This window comes from Suncus etruscus, chromosome 5 (genome assembly GCF_024139225.1).
Source record: "Suncus etruscus isolate mSunEtr1 chromosome 5, mSunEtr1.pri.cur, whole genome shotgun sequence".
Lineage (NCBI taxonomy): Eukaryota > Metazoa > Chordata > Mammalia > Eulipotyphla > Soricidae > Suncus > Suncus etruscus.
This window is the reverse complement of record NC_064852.1, coordinates 400,359-425,945: the sequence shown is the minus strand read 5'-3', so window position 1 is coordinate 425,945 and position 25,587 is coordinate 400,359. Positions and strand designations below refer to the sequence as shown.

The 25,587-nt window shown below is 51.6% G+C and overlaps 1 protein-coding gene across 1 annotated transcript; it reads left to right on the top strand.

The window, feature by feature from the left end:
• Positions 1-1,860: 1,860 nt before the first annotated feature.
• On the top strand, positions 1,861-25,166 carry PTGS1 (prostaglandin-endoperoxide synthase 1). The gene is made up of 11 exons (XM_049773068.1): positions 1,861-1,889; positions 1,980-2,072; positions 7,880-7,996; positions 8,315-8,455; positions 8,597-8,740; positions 12,380-12,561; positions 12,652-12,735; positions 13,660-13,906; positions 16,998-17,284; positions 22,254-22,401; positions 24,125-25,166. The coding sequence occupies exons 1-11, from the start codon at positions 1,880-1,882 to the stop codon at positions 24,478-24,480; spliced, it is 1,809 nt and encodes a 602-aa protein (XP_049629025.1). The 5' UTR covers positions 1,861-1,879; the 3' UTR covers positions 24,481-25,166.
• The last annotated feature ends 421 nt before the right edge of the window (positions 25,167-25,587 follow it).

Genomic DNA, 25,587 nt, shown 5'->3' with positions numbered 1-25,587 from the left:
TTTGTCCCTCAGAGGCAACAAGACAGAGGAGGGAGGATAGTCAGCAAAGCTTCTGAGGGGACGTGAGAGCTGGGCTTGGCCCACTAGTGGAAGTCCACAGGCCAGAAGACCAGGAAACTTCCTAGATAACAGGGCTATAGGCTTGGGAGTCGGGTCAGGAAAGTGCCCGGGGATTGTGACCTCATGACCCCTGACCCAAGGTTGGGGTAAAAGTCCCAACCTCTCCCTCAACCCCAGGGGTGGGGAAGAAATGCAAATCCCCCACACACCCTTTCCTGCTCCCCGCTGGGCATTATCTCCAGCAGCCTGAGTGGAAGGCTTCCTCTGGAGTGCCCAGCCTACCACTCACTTCCCTCCCCCTTCCACTCTCCAGGTCCCTCTCTGCCACCTGCCCTTCGCCTATATGGCCTCTTGAGAGCTCTTTGTCTGTTGGTCCCAGTGCAGAGGCACAGGGAGAGTGAACCAGACCTGCTCTCAGCACAGGGTGGCTAATGTCACCTTGGAATTCTTCAAACTCTGATCCTCAATTCCTTCCCATTCCAAGGTTGCACAAAGATTAGACCCTTGACCTTCAGGTGGAGGTGGGCAGGTGGCAGGGGGGGGGGGTGAGAGACAGGCATTGTGGCTTGTGGGGCTCAGGGCTTGGAGGCAAGCAAAGGAAAAGCCTTGTCCCAGCGCCTGCCTGCTGCCTTCCTGCAGCACGAAGGTCCTGTTCCCTAGGTCACAGGATGCCCAGAGCTCCACCTTACTCTCTCCTGGAGCCACTGCTAACTGACTCAGGACCTGTATGAACTCTTAGCTCTTTGCACTTTGCAGAGGTTCGTGAGTCTGGGTGCAGAGAGCCTAAACCCTAACCCAGTTCTGTGGCTGTCTGCAGGCCCCACTCCCTCCTGGGTCTGCCCTGGCATGCTCCCTTGCTAGCCTGATCTCCCCAGATTCCTGATTCAGCTGGATTCCGTCCCAGCCTGTATGGGAGCAACTGGGGTGGGATAGAGGAAGAGCATCCCCATGCTCTCACTTGTTCCTAAGCTCCAGATGTGCCTGGGAGAGGAGCCCCGGGTGGCTCAGGGAGGCCCTGCCCACCCCGCAGGCCCACATATCTGTGTGTGTGTGTGTGTGTGTGTGTGTGTGTGTGTGGTGTGAGACACTTCCTTGACAACAACATGAGAACTGCACCATCTCCTGTGCCACGAAACCTTTGCAACAGCCACAGCCACAGTCATGAGCTGGGAAGGGGCCCCATCGAAGGTAGGAGATGAGGGGTACAGGAGAGACCTTTGGCCCTCTCGGTCCACCTGCTGTGGACCTTCTGTGGCCTCAGCTGGATTGGGGGGACTTAGAGATGAGGAGGCAGAAGACCGGAGAGATTGGGCATGTGGCCCGAGGAGGCACAGAGCGCAGGCGGCACAGCCCAGGCCTCTCGGGCGAAATCTGAGCCGGGCAGACCCGACTCAGCGGCCAGTGTGGATCCCAGCGGGGCAACTCGGGCCGAAGGGGAGAGCCAGGGCTGCTCCCTTGACAACTCCCCTGGCTTAGATGGGCGCAGTCTGTTCCGAGGGCTTCGAAGTCCTGTCCCCCCAGCGCTGGAGGGCTTCAGGGTGGCACCTCATCCCCGAGGGAGGACCTGAGGGGCCCAGGCACGACTCCAGCCGGCCGTCGGGCGCAGGGAAGGAAGGCGCGAGGGTCTTCTCCCTGGGGCCGTCCGAGGAAGGTCTGGGAGCCGCGGAGGAAGTGCCCGGGGGCGGCCCACCGAGCGGGGTGCGGGCTGGGGAGGGGCCGGGCTGGGTGCGGAGTGGGCGGGCCGTGCCCAGCAGAAAGGGCGCCCCGAACGGGGGAGCGAGAGAGCGAGCGAGCGAGCGCCGCGCTCACGCCCCGCACCATGCGCCGCGGTGAGTCGGGGTGGCCCTGCGGCGCCCCGGGGTCCAGGGGCCCCGGGTGGCGGCTGTTCGCCAGGCTGCCCCTGTCTCCTGTCCACGCAGGGAGAAGCCCCGCGCTCCGGGTCCCGCTGCTGCTGCTGCTGCTGCTGCTGCCCGCCCAGGTCCTCCTCGCGGAGCCCGGAGCGCCCGCGCCTGGTACGCGCCCTCCCCGCGCCCCTGAGTCGCCCCCGAGTCGCCCCTTCGCTCTCCGGGGGCCTGGGAGGAGGAGGGGTCCCTGGCCGTGCGAGCGGGAGCGGGACCCGGCGCTCCAGGCCCCTCGCCTGCTCTGGGCCTCCGGCCGTCCAGGCGGCGTCCAGGGGTGTCCGGCTGTCCCCCCTGGGGGCCTGGCAAGCGGGTCCCCCTCCCTTTCTCCAGCCCCCGACTTTCTGCGCCACGGACTGTCGGGCTCCCTGGCGCGCTCGGGGAGGGACCGGACGGCGGGTGCCGGAGGGGTCGGTGCGCGCGCTGGGCTGGGCTGGGCTGGGCTGGGCTGCGGGCTGTGAGGAGCACAGAGCCCCTGGAGGAAGGAAAGGCGGTCGCGGGACTGCGGGTGGGAAAGGTGCCCGTGGAGAGGCCCCTCACTGCGCTCAGAGCCGCGCTGCTTCTCCTGGCCAGGCTCCCTGGGTCCCAGGACCGACCCGAGCACCTGCGTGCCCGTCGTGGTCTCCCCAGGACCCTGCCTGACCCCCGTGGGTCCCCTCCTGCCCTCCCGCTACCCGGCAGGAAAAGGCAGATCCGTCTCCTCCGACGACTCTCGCCCCCTCCCCTCCCGCACAGGGCCAGGTTTCAGGCGAAGGCGCCGAGCTCCTTCCTCCAGACACCGGCGACCCAGTTGGTGCTGCTGTGTGTGTTTTGGGGAGCGCCGGTCCCTCCAACGTGGAGACTGGCTTTCTCCGCCACTCGCCCTGTGCGCCCCCTCTCTTGGCCACTCGCTCGGGGATGGAGCGGGGAGGAAAGGAGCAGAGGTGGTAGTTGCCAGGTAGGACTGGAGAGAGATCAGACGATTCATTGCTCTCTCCCCAGTTGGATCACTCAGTTGGATCACTGAGCACTCCGTATGGTCCCCCCAATGCTTCCAGAGGTGATCCCTGCTGGGAGGGAGAGAGACAAACAGAGGGAGAGACACAGAGAAACACAGAGAGAGGGAGGAAGAGAAGGCGAGATGAAGAAAGAGGAAGAGAGAGACAGAGAAGAGAGAGCTAGTCTGGCTAGCATCCCTTGATCTCACTGCCAGTCTAGGGGTCGAAGTGATCCCCCCTCTCCCACGTGCTCCCCAAGGCCCTTCCAGGACCCGAAGGTGAGGAACGGAGGGGAAGAGAATTCACGCTTTGGCTCTGCAGCGTCCACGCTGCGCACTGGAAGTTAGCTTTGCTGGAGAGGTGGACTTTGGCGAAGGACTTTTGGAGGAGCAAGAGAGAGGATGGAGAGGCCCTCGGCAAGGGCCGGTAGGAGCGAGCTACTGGCTTACAGGCAAAGGAAGAGAAGACTCTGTGACCAGTGCAGTAGAGTTTGCAAAGCCCCAGTGGAAATTTCTTCCTGGGTGCTCTAAGCAGCTTCACTAGGGGTTGTGAGACCATCCCTAAGACGGGGACTTTGCCCTGTATGTACTGAGTGAGCCAGAACAGAGGAGCAGACGTGGCTGGTCATGCCGGTCCTGCACCGCTCACAGGCTTGTCAGCCTCAGGACCAGCCCAATACTTCTCCTGATGCCTCATCCAGGCCCTGCAGGTACAGAGCTGCCTAGTTCCTGTCTGTTCCTAGTGTCCAGGCGGTGCCCTCATCTGCCCTCTTGTGCGTGCGTGTGTGCATGCGTGTGTGCGTGCGTGCGTGTGTGTGTGTGTGTGTGTGTGTGTGTGTGTTGCCCTGTCTGTGTCTTGCTCTCCGAATTGCTTAAATGGAGCCACAGATATTCCTAAGCGCTAACACCCTGCTTGGGGGGGGGGGGAGTGACAGAGCTCGGTGGAGGTCAGGGTCAGATGGGAAGACAGGAATGCTGCACTCCAAAGACGGGCACAAGGGTGTTCCAGACAGAGACTCCAGGTGTGTGCTCAGCAGATGTGGATCCTCTCTGTTGTGCAGAAGACAGGTGTCCTTTCTGGAGGAGGTGATGGGGAGTCGCTATGTCACTGGGCCTCTGAAGGCTGGGAAGGAGTGGGGTTTGGGCTGGAGGGAAATGGAGCCCACAGGAAAGTGGTGGTGGTGGACGTTGTGGGATGACTCGGGGTGACACAGGAGGACAGGATACCCTGACAGCAGCAGACCGCAAGCTGCATGCTGGGCTTTGGTATTTCCAAGCTACAGAGCAAAATGAAGGCCATGATGACTGAGCTTGAGTACCCCCAGAAGGTACAGCCTGTATTTGCAGACCAGTCCCATCCCCTCAAAGGAAAGATGGAGGTTCCCACGAGGTTGGGGAGTGGGGCTTGTGTGCCAGCGTCAGGCCTGTGTGCCAGGTGTTCCCCAGAACTTGAATTCCTTCCTGCCTGATTAGACTGAGGGGGTGCATAGGAAGTGGGGATGTGAGGAGGTGAGCGTGTGAGGTCCCCCACCTTGGCTCATGGGCTGTTGCCCCTTGACCACTGCTCCCTGCTGTACTGTGCCATCCCTTGCTGCAGCCTCCTGAGCTTCCCCCATCCTGGGCCCAGCTGTCAGCGGGGCTGGCCTGGGTCAGTCTTGCTCATGCTGCCACTGTGGGTGTAAGTCTCTGGCCCAGGACCGGCTTGTTGGGACCTTGGTGTTTTTTCTTGCTTGCTCATTAGCTGCCAAACCCCAGGAGCTTCTGTAAATATTATTCTTATGGGGTTTCTGCTCAGCTTCTTTCGTTGGCCCTGTTGCTCACAGAGGACACCATGTTCCCCCCGTACCTGAGGTTCTGACTCCTGGACCAGAAACTTCTTTGCTCAAGTCCTCATGACATGCTAGAGCCATTCCCTCCCTGCAGGCTGGCCTGAGACTGAGAGCGAGCTTCCATGTTGTCTTCCCAGGGTCTAGGGCAGCCCAGTAGATGTAAAAGTCGGAGTCAGACAGGCTCCACCCAGAGCCAAGAAGAAAGGGAGGCAGAGAGGGGAGCCTCTGGCTCTTGGTACTTCCTGCAACACTCAGAAGCGTGAGGCCCAGAAAGGGGAAGGATTGGCCCTAGGACTCGGAGGTTTGGTCAGCAGCCTCCCGACCCCTTGCTTGTCTCCCACACCCTTCTCTGCTGGGCCTGGCTCTCTGTCTCGAGGGGCCCTTCACTGGGCACAGAATGGAGCTGGCAGGAGAGCAAGTGGGCACTGAGCTAGCTCCTAGGTGGACCTTCCAATGGCATGGTTGGGGAGGGGGAAGTTAATGCCTTTATTTACTCGCAGTTTTTGATCCAGCTGGGTTCAGGGAGCCTGGCCAGCATCCCTTGATTTCATCTCGAGTCTAGGGGTCACAGTGACTCCTCCTCCCACCTGCTCCCAAGGCCCTTCTCCAGGATGAGGAGGTGAGGAACAGAGGGGAGGAGAACTTATACTTTGGCTCTACTGCGTCCAAGCTGTGGGCTCTGGCAAGTCTCCTGCCTTCAGGACCCCAGATGGCTGGAGCACCTTCTCTGTCCCCAGGGAGCCACCCCACTGTGGGGGGGGGGGGCTGAGCAATGCAGGTGTGTTTGACAGGCAACCGGGCCAGGGAGTGGCCTGCTGGAACTGCATCCTTCCAGCCCAGGAGACACCACACCCTGTCTCCTCCCTGCTCACCCTGCCACCTTGCCACTGCATCTGCCCATCCTTCCTTACTAGCTGGAGAGAACTTTCCTGCCCAGGGGCAGCTGATGTTTATGGAAAGATCTCAGAGGAGGGAGAAGGAGTTGGACAGCTGATCTGGGAGGGTGGAGTTTGTAAAGAGGCAGTTCTGATAAGAGGGGGGGGGGCCGGGGCCGGAGCAGACTATGTCCCCAGGCACCTCTAGGACCCCAACTGGAAAATCCCAGAGCATCATCATCGGGAAGCTGAGGGAAGTTGAGGTGTCTCTGGCCAAGCTGGGGCTGGCACATTCATTCCCTTGATCAGTTCGACTAATTCCATGAATGTCTGTTGAGTTTTGGGGACCCCCAGCTCTGTGCTTTATGTACATGTTTGTATATGTGTGAAAGACACATGTGTGTGCATATGTGAAAGCACACATGTGTTTATATGCATATGTGCTTGTCTACCTGCTAACACGTGTGTGTGTGTGTGTGTGTGTGTGTGTGTGTGTGGTCCCTCCACTGGGGGTCTTGGTGGGGAGGAGCAGGTACAGTTGGTGGACCTTGGAGGGTCCAAATTTATGTGCTCCCTGGGGAGGGAAGGCCAACTAGATGTAAAAGACTTTCTGCGGGGGGGGGGGGGAGGCTGGGCAGAGAAGGTAGAGAGACTTTTCAATACTGGGGTTGAGGGATGCTCTCGAAGGAACTGGAAGGACCCCCTGAGATTCTCCTGTGTGTTGGAGGGGGAAAGGGCCCAGTGCCAGGTTGGGTCTGTTTCCAGTGCCTGCAAGGTGCTTGGCCTGACCCATAAACAGGGAAGGGCTCTGTGTGTCACGGCTGGCCTGGGAGTGGCAACGGGGCTCTGGGGCTGGTGGATTCTGAGCAGGGGGCTGTGTGGAGAATTCACAGCCTGAGTCAACTGCAAGGAGGTTCCCGGGGCTTCCTGGTATTTCTGGGTCTGTGTCTGTGGGAGGGTGAGGCCGAGGCCTGCCCAGCTCCCTAGCCTAGGTCCTGCTGCCAGCCTGCCTGGGTCAGCCTGATAAGACCTTAGAGCCAGCCTTCTTTCCGTCAGATCTGCCCAGTCCCTCCCAGGCCATAAAGAGCCCATTGTGGGCTGGGCAGGGCTTAAGCAAAACTATTTGCATGATTCTTTTGCCCTACCACCTGCTATGGCCCCAGTCCCTTTGATTGTCTTCTTGCTTGCTGTGTGTGTGTGTGTGTGTGTGTGTGTGTGTGTGTGTGTTGCAGGTGGGAGTGGGGGTGTTGCCTCCCTAGAGTGGGGGACCGTAGGGCTCTGCTGCCCGGACTCTGTGCTGAGAAGTGGACCAAGTAGCCTGAGAGGGTCATGTCCTCCATTCAGGACTCCCTGAGGTGACAACTCATTTCCCTTGCTTTTGGTCACCCTAGACCTCAGACAGTCAGCTATACAAAGACAAGAAGCGCCCCATGGTGTTGGCCCAGAGCCCAGGCAGGAGTGTGTTTGCAGAGGAGAGCCTGTGCTTTCTGTCGAAGGCAAGCAGGGCCTAGTCCGAAGGGGCCCTGGGTTGGCCCTGTGTCCTTGGACGAGTGGCCACTTTCCTGGACCTCAGTCTCTGCTTCAGAGCAGTAAGTGAGCACTCAGGATTCTCTTTCTTCTTGCACAGCCCAGAGCTGGGACCCCTTTATGATAAACCAAAGCTGGCCCATTGGGAACAGGCTGATAACACTCCCCCACCTCCAAATCACACTGGTCCTCAAGGTTCTGGAAGGTTCTCCTGGGTTTGATTGCCGAGTCTGTGGGAATGGGAAGGTTGTGAAGGAAAGAGCAGGTGGTCGGAAGGGTGACTCATTTCCAAACTCTGTGCCTCAGTTTCTTCGCCTGCAAATAGGCATGATTTCGTGCTCTTCCTGCCTCTGCAGAGAGGGATGGCAACAACCTCAGCTTCCTAGTGTGGTGGGACCTGACGGGTCCCTTTCCTAGTCCTGGCCCCTGTTCTGATCCCCCTAACCCTGTGCTTGGTGAGAGTCCATGGGCTGTGTATGACTGCAACATCTTATCAGCCTCGCCTGTCTGGAGGCCACAGTGGAGCTGGCTCTTTCCCTGGCCCCCTTTGATGGGGTGGTGGAGGAGGGGACTTCCCCTCGGTGCAGTGTGGCTCTGAGGCTGGAGCTCTCCTAGGTCTTGGAGGCATCTGAGCACTGGCCTGGGGAATCCTGGAGTCCCCTTGAAGCAGGAGAGAGGAACTCCAACCCCACAGTGCATGTTTGCCACCCGCAGTGAACCCCTGCTGCTACTACCCCTGCCAGCACCAAGGCATCTGTGTACGCATGGGCGAGGACCGTTACCAGTGCGACTGCACCCGCACGGGCTTTTCAGGCCCCAACTGCACCATTCGTGAGCTGCCCCCTCCCCAGACCCCACTGAGACCCTCCTCCATGTCCTCCTGTGTCCTGACTCCAGCCCCATCACTTCTTGGCCTGGCTTTGGCCTTGTGCATCCTCTACCACCTGACCAACATCATCCCCCTCCACCTCCACTTCAGCACATTCCAGGACTGGCCCCTTTCCTGGGCCCCATTCCTGTCCCCATGCATGGCCTCCTTCCCAGGGCTCCACCCTGTGTTTCCAATCTCCACCCTAGCTCTTGTCCCTTGCGCCCCTCTTTGGGGTCTGGAGCCCAGTCTGAGTCTGAGTCCCTCTCCCTTGCTTGCAGCCGAGTTCTGGACCTGGCTGCGCGATGCCCTGCGGCCCAGCCCTTCTTTCATCCATTTCCTGCTGACCCACGGGCGCTGGTTCTGGGACCTCGTCAATGCCACCTTCATCCAGGACATGCTCATGCGCCTGGTTCTCATAGGTGGGTTGAGGGGAGCTGGAGATCCTGCAGATTTTAAGAATGACTACCTGGAAAGAAAGGCAGTGGGTGGGGAAGACTCTGATGGGAAAAGGAGGCGGGAATGGGTGCACCCCATGACATCATTCTTTTTACCCTCCGCAGCACGTTCCAACCTTATCCCCAGTCCCCCCACCTACAACTCAGCACATGACTATATCAGCTGGGAATCCTTCTCCAATGTCACCTATTATACCCGCATTCTCCCTTCTGTGCCCCGAGACTGCCCCACACCTATGGGCACCAAAGGTAATGGGGACGGAGTGATGGGACTGGACCTGGGGCATCTCAGGAGAAGAATAACTACTGACTTGTTTTCCAGACCGGTGGGCTGAGACAGGACCTCTTCTGTACCTAGAGCCAGGAGCGAGGACAGGGTTGGGGAAAGAGGACAGAAAAGGGGGTGAAGGTGCTGAGCTTGCCAGGGGTCTCCTAGACAGACAACAGAAGAATCTACCATATCTTTCTCTATTTCTAGAGAAAGGTCTCTTTGCCTGACCCATATGTACTAATCCTGCTGAGAAGCACATGACTTAAAAAGTGGAAAGAAGGAGAGAGGAAAGAAAGAAGGAAGGGAGAGAGGAAGGAAAGAAGAAAAGAAGAAAGGAAAGGGAGGAAAGAGGAAGGAAGGAGGGAGGGAAGGAAGGATGGAAGAGAGGAAGAAAGGAAGGAAGGGAAGGGAAAGGAAACAAGAAGGATGGAGGAAGGAAAGAAAGAAGGAAGGGAGGGAGTATGAAAGAAAGGAGAGAAGGAAAGGAAAGGAGGGAGGAAGGAGGGAGGGAGGGAAGGAAAGAAGAAAAGAGAAGGAAAGAAGTTCGGTTGGGTCTTTATCAAGTGAATCAGTTTGCCAATGAGGCTATCTACAAAGTCAGGTATTTTTTCTTTAGTTGCCCAAGACATCACTTGCTCCCATTCGAAGGGGTCTTCCTCCAAGGATCGCTTTCTTCCCACTCTCCTTTGGATCATGCAAAAGCCTAGGGACAGAGTTTGCTCAGTTCAGATCTACCCATTGAGCTTCCAGGACAGAGAGGGAGGAAAGGCTTCCAGCATCCTATTGTCCCTTGAGTTCCCACCACGTGGTGTCACTGTGGAACTCTGGTGGTGCAGCCCAGTTGTGACTGGGAGGTTTCTGCGAACTCAGAACAGTGCACGGATCCTGCTGTCCTTAGCAGCACTGTCTCTTAGCAGCAGGCTCCTCTCTGATGATCTGCACTCCCATCCATAGCAGATACTCATCTGCTGGGTGGGTGGATCTTGGCTGCTGCCAACACTTGGCTGGAACCACTCCACCCTCAATGTTTGTTGTAGGTTGCAGACCACTTCCTTTTGGTGAATTGCCCTTGAGATGCTTGCTTTTCTTTCTCAAAAATTTTATTTATTGAGTGATTGGTTGGTTTTGGGCCACACTCAGTGGTGCTCAGGGGTCTCTCCTGGCTCTGCACTCAGAAACCACCCCTGACAAGCTGGGGGACCATATGGGATGTTGGAAATCAAACCGAGTTCATCCTGGGTTGTCCACATGCAAGGCCCTACCGCTGTGCTATCTCTCCAGCCCCAAGATGCTTGATTTTCTGACCTGTCTGAGGAAACCAGTCAGTTGTCTCAATTCAGAGCGGTTCCCGGGGCCAGCGCGGAGGCGCTAGAGGTAAGGTGTCAGCCTTGCCAGCGGTAGCCTAGGACGGACTTCGGTTCGATCCCCTGGTGTCCCATATGGTCCCCCAAGCTAGGAGCGACTTCTGAGCGCATAGCCAGAAGTAACCCGAGCGTCACCGGGTGTGGCCCAAAAACCAAAAACCAAAAAACAACAACAAAAACAAAAACAAAAAACAGAAAAGAGACCAGAGAGGTTCCCTTGACCTCAAACAGTCAACATTGACCACAGATTTGTCCTTTACTAGAGCATAAAAATTCAATTACACATCTCTTTGAGAGCTCATTAGCTCATTGGATTCTTTTTGTTTTTGTTTTTGGGTCACACCCAGCAGTGCTCAGGGGTTACTCCTGGCTCTATGCTCAGAAATCGCTCCTGGTAGGCATGGGGGACCAATTGGGATGCCGGGATTTGAACCACCGACCTGCATGCAAGGCAAACGCCTTACCTCCATGCCTCCATGCTATCTTTCCGACCCGAGAGCTCATTGGAATCTTAACAAGCATTAAGGAATGTCTGTTAGTGCCCATTCTCGTGAGGACAAGATACCTGTTTCAAGATATTGACTTATGCCCAACATAGGAAGGCTGGTGTCATTTAAAACAGGCTGGCAGACTTCAGCCAGCTGTCTTTTATCCTCACTCTGTTTGGGTAACAAAGCTTTCCTGGATCACAGCCACACTCTTTGTGTACTTATCATCTCTGGCTGCTTTCCTGCTACAACAGCAAAATGGCATTTGATATGACAATATTTTGGCACCAGAGACTGAAAGTATTGCCTTTAAAGCAATGGAGAGCCTGGCCCCTTACAGAAAAAAGTCACTGATGCCTGAATGATAAAATTCTTCTCTCAGTTTTATGCCTTGTTTATGTTAGTTCAGCACTCCTCAAATGCACTGCACAGAATAGGTGTCAGTCCTGTTTTACAGATGAAGAAACTTAAAGTCCGAGAGATGAAATCATGTGTCTTTGCTCACACAGTTAGAAGAATGGCATCACTAGTCTCAGACATAGGCTATATTGCTAGGGTCCAAGAGCCCAATGGTTTCTCTTCCTTCTCCTTCCTTCCCCCTTCCTTTTCTCCATCTTCTTCTTTCTTCCTCTCTTCCTCCCCTTCTCTTCCTTCATCTCTGTATCTTTCTCTTTCTCCTATTTTAGCTCCCACTCTTTTTCCCCCAATCCCTTTTGCCCTTTATACTCTTCTTCTTCCTTCTCTTCCTTCTCTTCCTTTTCTTCCTCATCCAATTTCCCCTTTGCCATCTTAATTCTCTTCCCTTCTCCTCCTCTCTTTTCTATCTTCCTTTCCTTTCCTTTCTATCTATCTTCTATCTTTCTCCACTTCCTCCACTATCTATCCCTCCACTTCCCTCTTTCTTGCCTCTTTTCTTAATGACTTTCAAAGTTGCAAACCAACCCAAAGGTTGAGAGAGTATAATGAGCTCCTCTATGTCTATCTTCAGTTTTAAGACTTGTTCATAGTTTTCCAGTTTATTTTATTCATCTCCTTTCATTTCTTTTTGCTTCTTTTTGGTTTTTGGGCCACATCTGGTGGTGCTCAGAGGTTACTTCTGGCTCTGTATTCAGAAATCACTTCTGGCAGGCTTGGGGGACCATATGGGATGCTGGGATTCAAACCTGGCTCTGTCCCGGGTCATCTGCACGCAAAACACATGCCCTACCACTGTGCTATTACTTTGGCCCCCTCTCATTTTATTTTGAAATGAAGCCAGTTACTTAATTTTTTTTAGGTTTGCCACTAATATATTTTTAAATGTTTTTATTTAAAGCATTGTGATGTACAAAGTTATTCATAGTTGGGCTTAAGAGTACAACATTTCGAAAAAGAAAGAAAGAAAGATAGAAAAAAAAGAATACACATTTCAGGACCAATCCCACCACCAGTGTTCCCAGAGTCCATTCCATGCCACTACTCCCTGCTCCTATCTGCCATCATAATGGATACCTTTTAAAGTTTCTTTGTTGATAGTTACTTTGTTTTTTATTTCTTTATTTTTTGGGAGTCAGTTGCTTTAAGGAAAATCTCAAATACCACATTGCTTCACCCATGAAGGCTCGCAAGAACTTCTGTAGAGAAGTACAAGGGACTCTGGCAGGAGAGAGGTTCTGCCTCTGGTTCTGCCCAGGCTGCTCTGGGCTTTCTGCTCACACCCATGGTCTGGTGAGTGCCAAGAGACAGGCAGGTGGCAGTGACAGAGTTCCCTCTCCTGCCCACCCAGGGAAGAAGCAGTTGCCAGACGCTCAGCTCCTGGGCCAACGTTTCCTGCTGAGGAGAAAGTTCATACCGAACCCCCAAGGCACCAACCTCATGTTTGCCTTCTTCGCCCAGCACTTTACCCACCAGTTCTTCAAGACTTCTGGCAAGATGGGGCCTGGATTCACCAAGGCCTTGGGGCATGGGGTGAGGATGAGTGCCGCTCTGGTCCTGACTTGTTATGTGTGGGCCATGGCTAGACCCAACGATCTGAATGGATCCTCTCTCTGTCCTCAGGTAGATCTTGGCCATATCTACGGAGACAATCTTGAACGTCAGTATCAGCTGCGGCTCTTGAAAGATGGAAAACTCAAGTATCAGGTAGTGTTGGGCCTGGTGCAGGCTCGTGGAAAGGGCTGTTCATAGTCTTCCTTAGGCAGGGCTGCTGCAGGGTGGGGTGGGATTGGGCTGATGTGCTGAGAGACCCAGCCAGGAGGTGGAACAATGAACCTAGAGGAAGGTGCCAGGCAGCAGAGGAACAGAGGTGGCCACTTAAGTCTCCTTCCTGGGAGGTGGATTACGGGCTCCTAGGACATGGACACTTGCATTTGTCCACTACAAGACATGTAATTTCCCCATACGTTGGACTCAATAATGTGCCTAGCACAAGGTTTTTTGTGGTAGCTCTTGGCATATAATAGGCCATTGGTATAAGTTTACTGAACAAATGAAGTAACTTTGCCTAATTGTATTTGTGATAAGTTCTTCAGGGAGAAGCCACCAGGGTGCTGAGGGCATGGGGTGGGTCCCCTAGGGTCAAGAAGAAACCCAGTGCTGTGAGAAGCCTGAGGAGGAGGGAGGGAAGCAGGCAGGCAGGATTCGGGCCTTCTAGTGTGCCCAGTGCAAACCCAGGTTGGGAGGCAGAGAGTATAGAAGGAAACGATTCCAAGGTGTGCTGACCAGAGCTCCCATATGTGGACACCCCCCTCACATTTTGACTTCTGCCAAGATCACAGAAGGGATTTAGAAGCTTTGGAAACCAGGGTGTGAGGGAAATTGGAGCTAAGGGGTTTCTCTGATGCAGAAGTCAGGAGCTGTGCAGGAGAGGAGCTGGAGTGGGAGGAAGCTAAGGGGGTTGGGGGCTGGGACCCAAAGAGCCGGTGAGAGCAGAACCAAAAGGCCTGGGGAGGCAGAACAGTCCATTCTCCATTGCAATATGGACTAGCCAGAGCTGGAGGGTGGAAGCTATGGCAGCTGTTGATGCTCCAGCCCTGTGTCCAGGTAGCCAGGTGCCCTGTTCCACAGGTGCTGAATGGAGAGATGTACCCGCCATCTGTGGAGGAGGTGCCAGTGCTCATGCACTATCCGCGGGGAGTTCCAGCTCGGGACCAGATGGCCGTGGGCCAGGAGGTTTTCGGGCTCCTCCCGGGGCTCATGATGTATGCCACCATCTGGCTGCGCGAACACAACCGCGTGTGTGAGCTGCTGAAGGCGGAGCACCCCACCTGGGATGATGAGCAGCTCTTTCAGACCACCCGCCTCATTCTCATTGGTGAGGATGCCCACCCCTGCTGTAGAGCCCCCTTTTTCTTCCTAAGAAGCTGGGTGAAGAGCTTGGGGACGAGCCCCCAAGATTGTGTGTGTGTGTGTGTGTGTGTGTGAGCGTGTGTGTGCATACACGCACATGGGCATGGGCATACATGTGTTCTCCTAAGGTACACTCAGGGAAAGAGGCCTGAGTCCATTCCTGGCAATTCTCAGCCCAGGAAGCTCAGGCCCAGCAGCTCTGAGGTGTTACCAGAATCCTCAACCCTACCCCAAAGGCCCCACAGGAGCCCATGTAGGCCAGAAACCAAACCAGTACTTTTGGAAGTGTGTCATGAACTCCAGACCTTTGAACTAGCTCGCTGACTCAAGTCTTAGCGCTGTAGATGACGGAAGAGATGATGAAAGAGCTCTTGAGCTCTCTGAAATTTGGAGCATCCTCCCCGCTTTTATTTGGGGGTAGAGGACCACACCTGGTGGTCCTCAGGGGTTACTCCTGGCTTTGAGCTAAGAACTCACTCCTGGCAGGCTCAGGGGACCATATGGAATGTCTGGGATTGAGCCCAGGCTAGCTGCATGCAAGGCAAGCACTCTACTGGCTGTGCTAATGCTCTGGCCCATGCTAACCCTTTCTCCCAGGTGAACCTCAGTTTCCAAAGCTGGACACATGGGTGAACTCTGGTTATTGGGATGCATTAGATTAAGCTAGTGAGTAGGAACTCCCTTTGCACCTGGTAGCTCTTTGGGAAATGATGGCTGAGAGGGTTATGAGCGGGTTGTGTGTGGGGGTGCCTAGCCAATTTTACCATGGGCTTGTTCCCAGTTGCACACAGACATGCGTGCAGGCTCAGACTGCAGCCTGCAAGCCCCTTGGAATCCTTCATTTCCTGCCTTGCATTGTCTCTGTCCCTGGAGCTGGGTGTCTTCAGAGTGACTCAGGGATATTTTTGTGTCCCCTCTGAGGGCGAGTCTGTAGCTTAAAATGTCAGATGGTTTCCTGCCTGGGCGCCTGTCACTCCAGTACTCCTGTCCAGACTCTGAGTCACTAGTCATCCTTTCTCTCACCTCTGGGCATCTCTCTGTAGGTCTGGTCTCAATTAGTGCCTGACTCGTGGGGCCTGGAAGAGCCAGGCATTGTGGTTAGGTGCAGCCTGAAGAAGGAGAAGGGCCAGAGAGGCTCTGCAGGTGGGAGGCTCTGGGTTGATCCTTGATGTGTTTAAATCTACGTGGCCTTCCCAGTGCTGCTACAAGTGACCCCTTGGCTAGGAGAAGCTTCTGAATACTGCTGGATATGACCCCCTAACAAAAACAAAATAAAGAAAAAAAGGAGAAGAGGTTTATTTCAAAGTGTCAGCCTTGCAAAGACCTGGACCTGAGAGAAAATAAATCTGTGACAGGAGATTTCTCAGAATCTAGAATCTTGAAGGAGAGTTAGAGAGAGAAAAGAGAGGCGTCAAGGAAGTCTGGAGAGCAGCTAAAAGGGAGACAGAGGCAAAGAGAGCCAGAGAAGGAGTAGAGAGGTGGCTGCTTGGAAAAGGCTTAGCATAGAAGCCATGTGAATTTATTTTTTAAAACTACACTGGTTATAAAGCTGTTTTCTTTTTTTTTTTTTTTTTTTTTTTGGTTTTTGGGCCACACCCGTTTGACGCTCAGGGGTTACTCCTGGCTATGTGCTCAGAAATCGCCCCTGGCTTGGGGGGACCATATGGGACGCCGGGGGATCGAACCGCGGTCCGTTCCTTGGTAGCGCTTGCAAGGCAGACACCTTATCTCCAGCGCCACCTTCCCGGCCCCTATAAAGCTGTTTTCAAAGAGTGAGACATTCAGTGCAACCACTGAACTTTGTAATGTGTTTGCCAAGGCGGCAGGCAGGGGGCTGGAGAGAACTGGGCTGGGGGTGGTGGATGATGGGGTATAGGAGCCCTAATGAAGAGAGTTGACATTCGTGGTGGGATTGGTGTTGAAATAGTATATGCCTACAATTCAACTATCAATACTTTGTAAACCACGGCTCTTTAAATAAAAAATTAATAAAATAAAAGAATGACCCATCTACAGTTCCTTGAACCATTCAAATCAGATCTGAGGGCCTTTGTAAGAAAATGAATATTCAGAAAGGGTGAGTGATTTCTCTAAGTTTGCTCAGCAGAGGGCTGACTCACCTAACCTCATGCTACTCCCACCTCCTCACAAGGATCTTAGCTGATCTTCCATGATATTCAAGAATTCAACATCTCTATGCCATCCACCCACTTCTCACCCACCTGTTATGCCAGACCCGGTGTCATGCTGAGATACAGTTCTTGCCAATGGCTTATGCCTAGATTTTACTCCCAGGACTATAACGCATATTTTACAGATAAGAAAGTGAGGCTGAGAGAGGACACAGTCTGAGCTCAGGTGACTAGAAAAGGTGTGTCCGTCACAGAGCCAGGCCTCCCAATTAAGTGGGGCTAAAAGCCAATTTATCTTCTCTACTAAATGACCAAAACGGTGGCTCCTTTTATGAGCGAGATGACAACTAGTTGTGATTTTGCTGTTCAGTTGGTTTCTACCTTTGCTCAGTAACTGGTGATTGAAGAAGACGAGGAGAAAACCGTTCATCAGAACGCTGCTAAAAAGAACCCGTGAGGAATAATTTAGAGACTGGAGTCACCTTGTGTCCTCAGTTACTCTTTTGTGGCTCCTTGGATCTCTTGAAAGATTCTCCCACCACAGGAGGGTGTCGGGATACTGATAGCTCTGTGTGAACGTCTACTCATCTTTTGTGAGCTCTGCAACATTTCAAAAAGCCTCGGGAGTGTGACCATGCAAGGGTCCCATGCTGATGTCCTTTGCACATGGAGCTCATCAGGGCCTCCAACTGTTGGGAGATGTGGGAGAAGCTGGTGGCTTGTTTGGGGACATTAGTCTCACAGGAAACAGTTAAGTTTCACATTGGTACCTGTCACAAAGAGGCCCAGTGAAAGTGCCCCCAGAGAACCTCAAGCAATGGTCCAATAGAGGGAAAGACAGCACTTTCTCTGCACTGGCTGCTTCCCAAGCCCCAGGAGATGCTCTCATTCTGATCTGCCACTTTTTTCTACTCCTGCCTCCAGGGGAGACAATCAAGATAGTGATCGAGGAGTACGTGCAGCAGCTGAGTGGCTACTTCCTGCAACTGAAGTTTGACCCAGAGCTGCTGTTCAACGCCCAGTTCCAGTACCGCAACCGCATTGCCATGGAGTTCAACCAGCTGTACCACTGGCACCCGCTCATGCCCGACTCCTTTCAAGTGGGTGCCCAGGACTACAGTTACGAGCAGTTCCTGTTCAACACCTCCATGCTGGTGGACTACGGAGTTGAGGCCCTTGTGGATGCCTTCTCTCATCAGATCGCAGGCCGGGTAGGCCTTGGAGGGGTGGGTCAGGCAGAAAGGGGCCAGCAGGCCTGGGTCTGAGCCCGTTTTCTTTCCTGCAGATGGGCAATAGTGCCACTCCAAACAGGGTGGTGGTTGTTGGTGCTTCATTTCTTCTTCTTCTTCTTCTTCTTCTTCTTCTTTCTTCTTCTTCTTCTTCTTCTTCTTCTTCTTCTTCTTCTTCTTCTTCTTCTTCTTCTTCTTCTTCTTCTTCTCTTCTTCTTCTTTTCTTCTTCTTTTTCTTCTTCTTCTTTTTCTTCTTTTTCTTCTTCTTCTTCTTCTTCTTCTTCTTCTTCTTCTTCTTCTTCTTGTTCTTCTTAGTTTTCTTCTTGTTCTGTTCTTGTTCTTCTCTTCTTCGTTTTCTTGTTCTTGTTCTTGTTCTTCTTCGTTTTCTTCTTTGTTTTCTTTTTGTTCTTGTTCTTTTCTTCTTTGTTTTCTTCTTTTTCTTGTTCTTCGTTTTCTTGTTCTTAGTTTTCTTTTTGTTCTTGTTCTTGTTCTTCTCTTTGTTTTCTTCTTCGTTTTCTTCTTTTTCATTTTCTTCTTGTTCTTGTTCTTCTCTTCTTCATTTTCTTCTTCTTGTACTTCTTTTCTTCTTCTTCTTTGTTTTCTTTGTGTTCTTGTTCTTGTTCTTCTGTTCTTCATTTTCTTCTTATTGTCCTTGTTCTTCTTTTCTTCTTCTTTTCTCCTCCTCCTTCTTGTTCTTGTTCTTGTTCTTCTTCGTTTCCTTTTTCTTCTTCGTTTTCTTTTTGTTCTTCTTGTTCTTCACACACCTGGTGGCACTCGGGTTACTCCTGGCTCTTTGCTCATAAATAGCTTCCAGCAGGCCTGGGGGACCATATGGGATGCCAGATTCAAACCTGGGCTCATCTGTGTTGCCCGCATGCAAGGCAAAGTCTTTACTGCTCTACTATCTCTCTGGCCCCTCATTGCTTCTTCTTGTTCTTTCATCCACTCAGCATTGCTAGGCAGGCTCTGGGGTTGGGGGCAGGAATACTGTTATCTCTGTATTTTTTGGATTTCATTTTAATGCTTACAACCTTGACTAGAACAAGAGCCATAGGACTGCTAGCATCACTTCGGCACTTAATTGTGTGCTAGCCAACCAGACCAAATGTTTTTCGGCCATGATTGGAAAAATTTCAACATATTCAGAGCCATAACATGGAGGCAGGGAGAAAGCTCGAAGGGTTGGGGCACAGGCTTTGCATACATAAGGTCTTATGTTTGATATGTTGAATTATAAAGCATGCTGAACCCTGCTGGACATAGTTCCAGTGGCCTCCAATACTGCTGGAGTGACCTGGTGGTCCCCATCTCTGCTGGCACTGAGTAGCACCCCATTAACGTACTTGCACATTGAACTTTGTGTCCTGGTTGTCTCAGTATTCCTGGGAGTGGCCCTGGGTCTCTTGGACATTACTTGGAAGGTTCCCTTCCCACCCTCCAGAGGTGAGCCACTGCACAGGAAGTTCAAGGTGTTCTGGGAAGTCAGAGAGGCTGTCTGACTCAGAGGGAGATTATGGACAAGGATGTGAGGCCTGGGCAGAGATAGAAAGGACAGAGAGGGGACTGGGCAGTTCCAATGCCTGTGTTCTGTATAGTGGGGGATGGGAAGCTAAAGGCCCGCAGGTTAGGGGACCTGTGACGTTTGAGGACCAGCAACATTCAGGTGAATATTTAGGAAAGTGCCCATCTTTATTAAGTTGTAAGACTCTGTTTATCATAGAATGGTGGCTGTTTCCTAAAATCATGCATTCAGTTGCCACTTCCTCATACTTCAGAATGTGACTCTTTGGGGTTGGAGGTCTCCAAAGAAGTGATTAAGGATAATAGGGTCACTGCTGCACTCTAAAATGATGGGGCTCTTTACAAGAAGGGGAGTGTAGAGAGGCAGAGAGGAAAGGTCCAGGGAGAAGATGACCATCAACAAGGCAATGAACGGGGCCTCACAACTTGACCTTCGTCCGGGACTTCTGGCCTCCACTCTCATTGTGTCCACCATGCTGGAAGCGGAGGGCTTAGGACATCCCTGGCAAAGAAGCACAAATCCCTTTCTCAAGAATTCCTGGCCAACTCCCTTCTTATTCCAGATTCCTTGCACCTCCAGTGATAGCACAGTGGGTAGGGTGCTTGCCTTGCATGCAGCTGAATGGATTTGAGCCTTGCAACTTCAAATGGTCCTCTGAGATCCTCCAAGGTTGATTCCTGAGCGCAGAGCCAGGAGTAAGCCTGAGCCCTACAGAGGGTGTGTCTCTGTTCTCCTCGCCTACACCTCCGAAAGAAGTTCTGGAACTATAGATTTGAGGTTTCTTCCATCACTTGTCTTGGTATCATATACAGACATCCACAGTGGCAGCTACAGATTGTTTTAGGACTGTTTTGAGGGGAGGCATGAACACAGACACTAGCTTCTTCCAAAGAAGTTTCAACGTAATGGAGTGTTTTGGGGTTGTTCTGGGCACAAGGCAGAGGATGACAGAAGTGTGATGCTGAGAACCCTCAAGAGAGCAAGAGCCTGAGATGTGATAACAGGGCTTTGTAGCACAGGTCTCTTATCTCTGGAATAGTCAACACTGGGAGCATTACTTTGCTTACTTTATCTCAGGAATTTCATTGCAATCCTAGCAAGTGGATGCTTTCACCCTTCCCATTTTTGCCTAAGGGAATGAACACCTTGCTCCAGTAGTTTCCCTGAAGTTCCTCTATTCATTTCCTAGGTTGTCATAACAAAGGGCCACACACTCTAACTCTGGGACCAACCTCAGAGGCCAAAGTTCACAATCAATCTGGTGCACAGAACCTGCTCTCTGCAATGTTCCCAGAGAGAATGTGTTGCCTGCTCTTCTCTTCTGGGGATGGCTGGCAATCTTGGGTATTCCTGGACTGGTAGCAGCAGCGTGCTAATATAGTGCACTCCGCTTCCACCACCTCCTCTTACACACACACACACACACACACACACACACACACACACACACACACACACACACACACACACACACACACACACTTTTTCAGGATACCAGTCATTGGATGGACACTTATTCTAGTACAATATTATCTCACCTTTATTTCATTACTGTCCTTTTGCAATTAAAGTCACACTCACAGGTACTGTAGTTAGGATTTTGTCACCCCCTCTTACACACACACACACACACACACACACACACACTTTTTCAGGACACCAGTCATCGGATGGACACTTATTCTAGTACAATATTATCTCACCTTTATTTAATTACTGCCCTTTCGCAATTAAAGTCACACTCACAGGTACTGTAGTTAGGATTTTGTCATCTCAGCTCGAGGGGCACAAATAAACCCACAGCAGACAGTTCCAGAGCTTCTAAGGGACAGAGCTGAAATGGATACCAGCCTCTGTAGCTTTCCAGTGTTTGGCTGAGCCCCTTCTTGGGAGTCCTCTCTTCCTAACAATTAGCCTTGTTCCAAAACACCCTGAGCTCTTACATGTGCATTGACTTGACCATTTCCTCCCCTCTTGGGACCAACATTTCTTACCCATAAGATGTTATTTATTTTTCTCCTGGAGACCTTTCTATTTATCTAGGCTATCTAGGTTTTTTTTTAAACCCTATTCCTCCTGTTTTTAACAGAAAATTTCTCAGCACCCTGTAGTTTCAGATTTAAATTCCAGGTTTGGTTTAATTAAACGTGTACAGTATATATCTTAGAGTTCTTCAGAGAAGTGTTTAACTTCCTCTTTGCTTCCCAGGAAGGTTGGCAGAAAGAAGGAGAAAGAACAGAGACTGCCTCTGCTCCCAAGGTTGACTTTATCTTGTCTGAATAGACTATAGTGTTTTATTTGGTGGTGGTGATTGAAAGTTGCTCCTAAAGTGCTCAGAGGAACTTATGGTGCTAGGGATCGATCCTAATTCTGAGTTTCCTTGCCTACTTATAGCTGGGAACTTGATCTTCATGACTTCATATTAGGTACTCAGTATACTTTGTTGGATCTCAGTAGTCTGAGGCAGGGGATAAAAAGCTATACAAAATAGATGCCCAGGGGCTGGAGAGATAGCACAGCGGTAGGGTGCTTGCCTTGCATGAAGCCAATCCAGGACTAACAGTAGTTCGAATACCGGCATCCCATATGGTCTCCCGAGCCTGCTAGGAGCAATTTCTGAGCACAGAGCCAGGAGTAACCACCCCTGAGCACCACTGGGTGTGACCCCAAAAAACAAACAAGTAAACAAACAAAAAAACCTAAAAAAATAGATGCCCAAGCAAACTCTCTTCAGTAAGGAAACATCTGTGACTAATCAAGAATTAATCTGGAGAGAGACAAGCACATATCAGCTGTTCCAGGTATAATTTAAAAAAAATATCTTAGGGGAGGCAGAGTTCTGCCCCCAGTCAATTTCTGCTCCACCATCTGTTTCTGTCTCTTAAACACTCAGAAGCCCTCAGTCCCTTCTGCCCCAGATTCTATTTTCCAGTCAGGTTCCTCTTCCTTCTACTTGAGCTCTGGGCTGACCTTCTCCTCCATAGTCTTGGTTGTTGAACTCAATTTACCTGCGGGCCGCAGGGGGCAAAGTCGGGGTGATTCTTGAGTGCAAAGTCAGTAGTAAGCCTTGAACATTGGGGTTTGTGACCCAACAACTCAAACAAAACAAAACAAAAAAGGATTCCTCTAGGGCAGGGCCACAAAATGGTGTACGGAGGGCCGTTTTGAGTTTGAGACCCCTGCTCTAGAACCATTTGTTATAGAAGTGGGGGACTCCTTAGCTAGTTGCAATGAGTTTAGGGACAACATGACATGGTGAGTCTAGAGAGGTTGCACTTGACAGAGGAGGAAGCTGAGACTCAGATAAGATTGGGCATGACTGAACAGAGCATGGAAGCTTCTAAGCTGAGCATGCTCTCACTTCTGGCTCAGGTAGGACACCTGACCAGAAGTGCTTTTCTCAGACCATGGCTGTGTCTGTCTCTGCAGATCGGCGGGGGGCAGAACACAGACCACCATGTCCTACATGTGGCCATTGAAGTCATCAAGGAGTCCCGAGAGCTGAGGCTTCAGCCTTTCAATGAGTACCGCAAGAGGTTCAATCTGAAGCCCTACACCTCATTCCAGGAGCTCACAGGTGAGGCCACCTTTGGGACACACTGCCTGGCCCTAAAGGGATCTACAGCAGAGCGGGGGTGATGTGGAGGAAAGAGAAAGGGGCAGTGCCTGTGCTTGGCTCTCTGATGGTGGGCTAAATGGGCACAGACCTCCACCAGGGCAGAGTGGGTGGCCTTTCCGTTGGTCTTGAAGCTGGGCCTCGGTAGGAGGTTTCAGAGTGCAGACGAGAAAGCAGTGCTTTCTAGATAGGGGAACAGAGGGTGAAAAGGCCGGGGCCGAAGAGATAGCATGGAGGTAAGGCGTTTGCCTTTCATGCAGGAGGTCATCGGTTCGAATCCCGGCGCCCCATATGGTCCCCTGTGCCTGCCAGGAGCAATTTCTGAGCCTGGAGCCAGGAATAACCCCTGAGCATTGCCGGGTGTGACCCAAAAACCAAAAAAAAAAAAAAAAAAAAAAGAAAAGGCCACGATGTCTTGAAGAAGGGAACTGTTTATGGGAATGGTCATAGGTATGGCTGGAACAAGAAGGCCTCTGTGGGGAAGAGTGTGGGGATTTGTGCTGGGAGATCAGGGCCTGTTGTGCAGAGGCTTGGATTCTAGACTAAGGATTTTAGTTTTGTTTTTTTTTTTTTTTTTTCAGTCTTAGTGATCTGTTGGCTAAGAATCATTTAAAAGTGGATTAAGCACACCTGGTCTCAGATCCTAATTCAGTGGTGGTGTGTGGTATACTAGGGAATTGTTATTGTTTAGACTCCCAGCTGCTGGGCAACCAGAAGTGCCTGGAAACCCTTGTCACACATGGGAGGGTTTTGGCCAGGGCAAGACCTGACCCATGAAGAAATGGGTAGGGAAGCCCAATCTCTATTCAGTCACTTTGTGTGATCAAGTGGCTCTCAGGGTTCCCTGTAATTCTAGTTCTAATTTCTTTTCTTGGGCCCGGAGAGATAGCACAGCAGCGTTTGCCTTGCAAGCAGCCAATCCAGGACCAAAGATGGTTGGTTCGAATCCCGGTGTCCCATATGGTCCCCCATGCCTGCCAGGAGCTATTTCTGAGCAGACAGCCAGGAGTAACCCCTGAGCAATGCCGGGTGTGGCCAAAAAATAACCAAACCAAAACAAACAAACAAACAAACAAATAATTTCTTTTCTTGGGGACTTCTACCCATGGAGCTCAGAGACTACTTCCAGCTTAGTGTTCAGGAGTGCTAAGCATGAAACTAGGGCCTCCTGTATGCATATCATGCATTTGAACCCTTTGAACCACCTCTAAGGCCCTTCCCCATAATTCCAGAAGAGCAATCTTTGCTTCTTTATAAATCACTTAGTGGTCTAGAGAGAGAACATTATTAGTAGGTCTCCATGTGAGCTTGAACACTTCCTCTGACATCTTTGAACTTGAGGATGGGAGCAGGATGAGGCCATGACAGCTGCAAGCCCTGATGTAGCTCTCAGGGAACTAGTAGTGAAAAAGTGACATGACCTTTTAAAGATATTTAGCTATTTTCTGGCACAATCCAGGCTCTCCCTTGATTCTTCCTTCAGTTACATTCTCCCTACATTGGACCCTGGAAAAGGGTGAGTAAACCTGGCAGATTTTAGGCCAGGTGCTCACTTATGTACCCTTCTGAATAACTCTTCTGAAGTCCCTTCTTCTCCCCCTAGAGAAAGCAGGTCTAGAAGTTTCTTTCCTCAAATCCTCTTGAGTGGCTTCTTGCCTCTGACTCTAGCTTCTTCTTGTTGTAGGGGAGAAGGCGATGGCGGCTGAATTGGAAAAACTATACGGAGACATTGATGCCTTGGAATTCTACCCGGGGTTGCTTCTGGAGAAGTGCCATCCAAATTCAATTTTTGGGGAGAGTATGATAGAAATGGGGGCTCCTTTTTCACTCAAGGGTCTCCTAGGGAATCCCATCTGTTCTCCAGAGTACTGGAAGCCGAGCACATTTGGTGGCGAGATGGGCTTCAACATTGTCAAGACAGCCACCTTGAAGAAACTGGTCTGTCTCAACACCAAGACATGTCCCTATGTTTCTTTCCGTGTGCCTGAACCCTACCAGGATGAGGGACCTGGCAGGGAGAACCCCTCCACAGAGCTCTGAGTGGCCAGTGCAGCAGTGCTCTGGAGGAAAGAGCTTCGTGCTGATGAACTGAAAAGTCTTAAACATTGGATTCCTGGTTTGGCAATGGAGAACATCAATGTCAACCTTTAGAACCTTGGCATTATTTGGAAGATAGGGGTCAATGTGTTATTCTAGAATGCTGAATTCTTGATGAGCCATCCAGAATACTAAGGGGATGATTTGTTCTTGGTAGGCCAGAACTCTGGGCCCCATTCTGATTACTTAGCACATTGGATTTCCAACTGATCTGAGATCTAGGCACTCTAGAATGTGAGCTCCTGAGAGGAAGCCAGCATCCTAGGATCATACGTAGCCCTCCAAACTGTGACTTTCTGATCAATACTTTCAAATGCATTGTCCTGACAGTTGATCCAGAACCACAGCTGGTATGTCAAGTTAGTCTTGATTGGAATGTCAGGAACGGTTTTATTCAACTTTCTGTTCAGGAAAATCTGTGCGTTATCTGAATCTGTGCCTGCCCTGATGGGTCAAAAGAAGTGGGGGTAATCTTGTGACCCCAGTTTAGGCACTTTTCTGAGGTTATAGAAAGAAGAGGCCAGCCCTTTTCCCCTAAGACATTCGTTGGAAGTCACCAGAGATCTGAACTCATCTTGATCCTGACTCATGATAGCTGTTTCTGATGAAATGAATAAAATTCCTTTTCCAACTTCTGCTCTGTATCACTTTGGGTCTCATCCCCAGAATCGGAGGCAATGCTAGATCGACCTTTATCCTGACCACCAGCTACTTGTGCCAGAGTTTGCAATTTGAGACTTTCTGGCTGGGCCTTGTTGTCGACATCTTCCCCCATGATGCTTCTGTTCACCCCGTGGGTGAGGCATTCGCTTGGCCAAGCTGCCTTTTCCTAAAACAACTCTCCAGCCCCAGGAGATCTAGCCATCCAACCCACCATCTGATTGAAAATGACTTCCTTCGTTACAGATCCCACAACAGAGATGAGGGACCCTGGGGAAGGGAAACACTTAATCATGTGTGTGGACATAATTCTCATTTGTTAGCACATAAAGTAGGTGATTTATTTCCATTTCAACACTGAGAAAGCCAGTTCTCAAGGTGGTCTAGGGG

Excerpts from the sequence above, each read along its gene's own strand:
- PTGS1 (XM_049773068.1), top strand. Across the intron at positions 12,736-13,659 it reads ATGGAAAACTCAAGTATCAG|GTGCTGAATGGAGAGATGTA; the intron begins GTAGTGTTGGGC and ends CCTGTTCCACAG. Across the intron at positions 13,907-16,997 it reads CACCCGCCTCATTCTCATTG|GGGAGACAATCAAGATAGTG; the intron begins GTGAGGATGCCC and ends TCCTGCCTCCAG.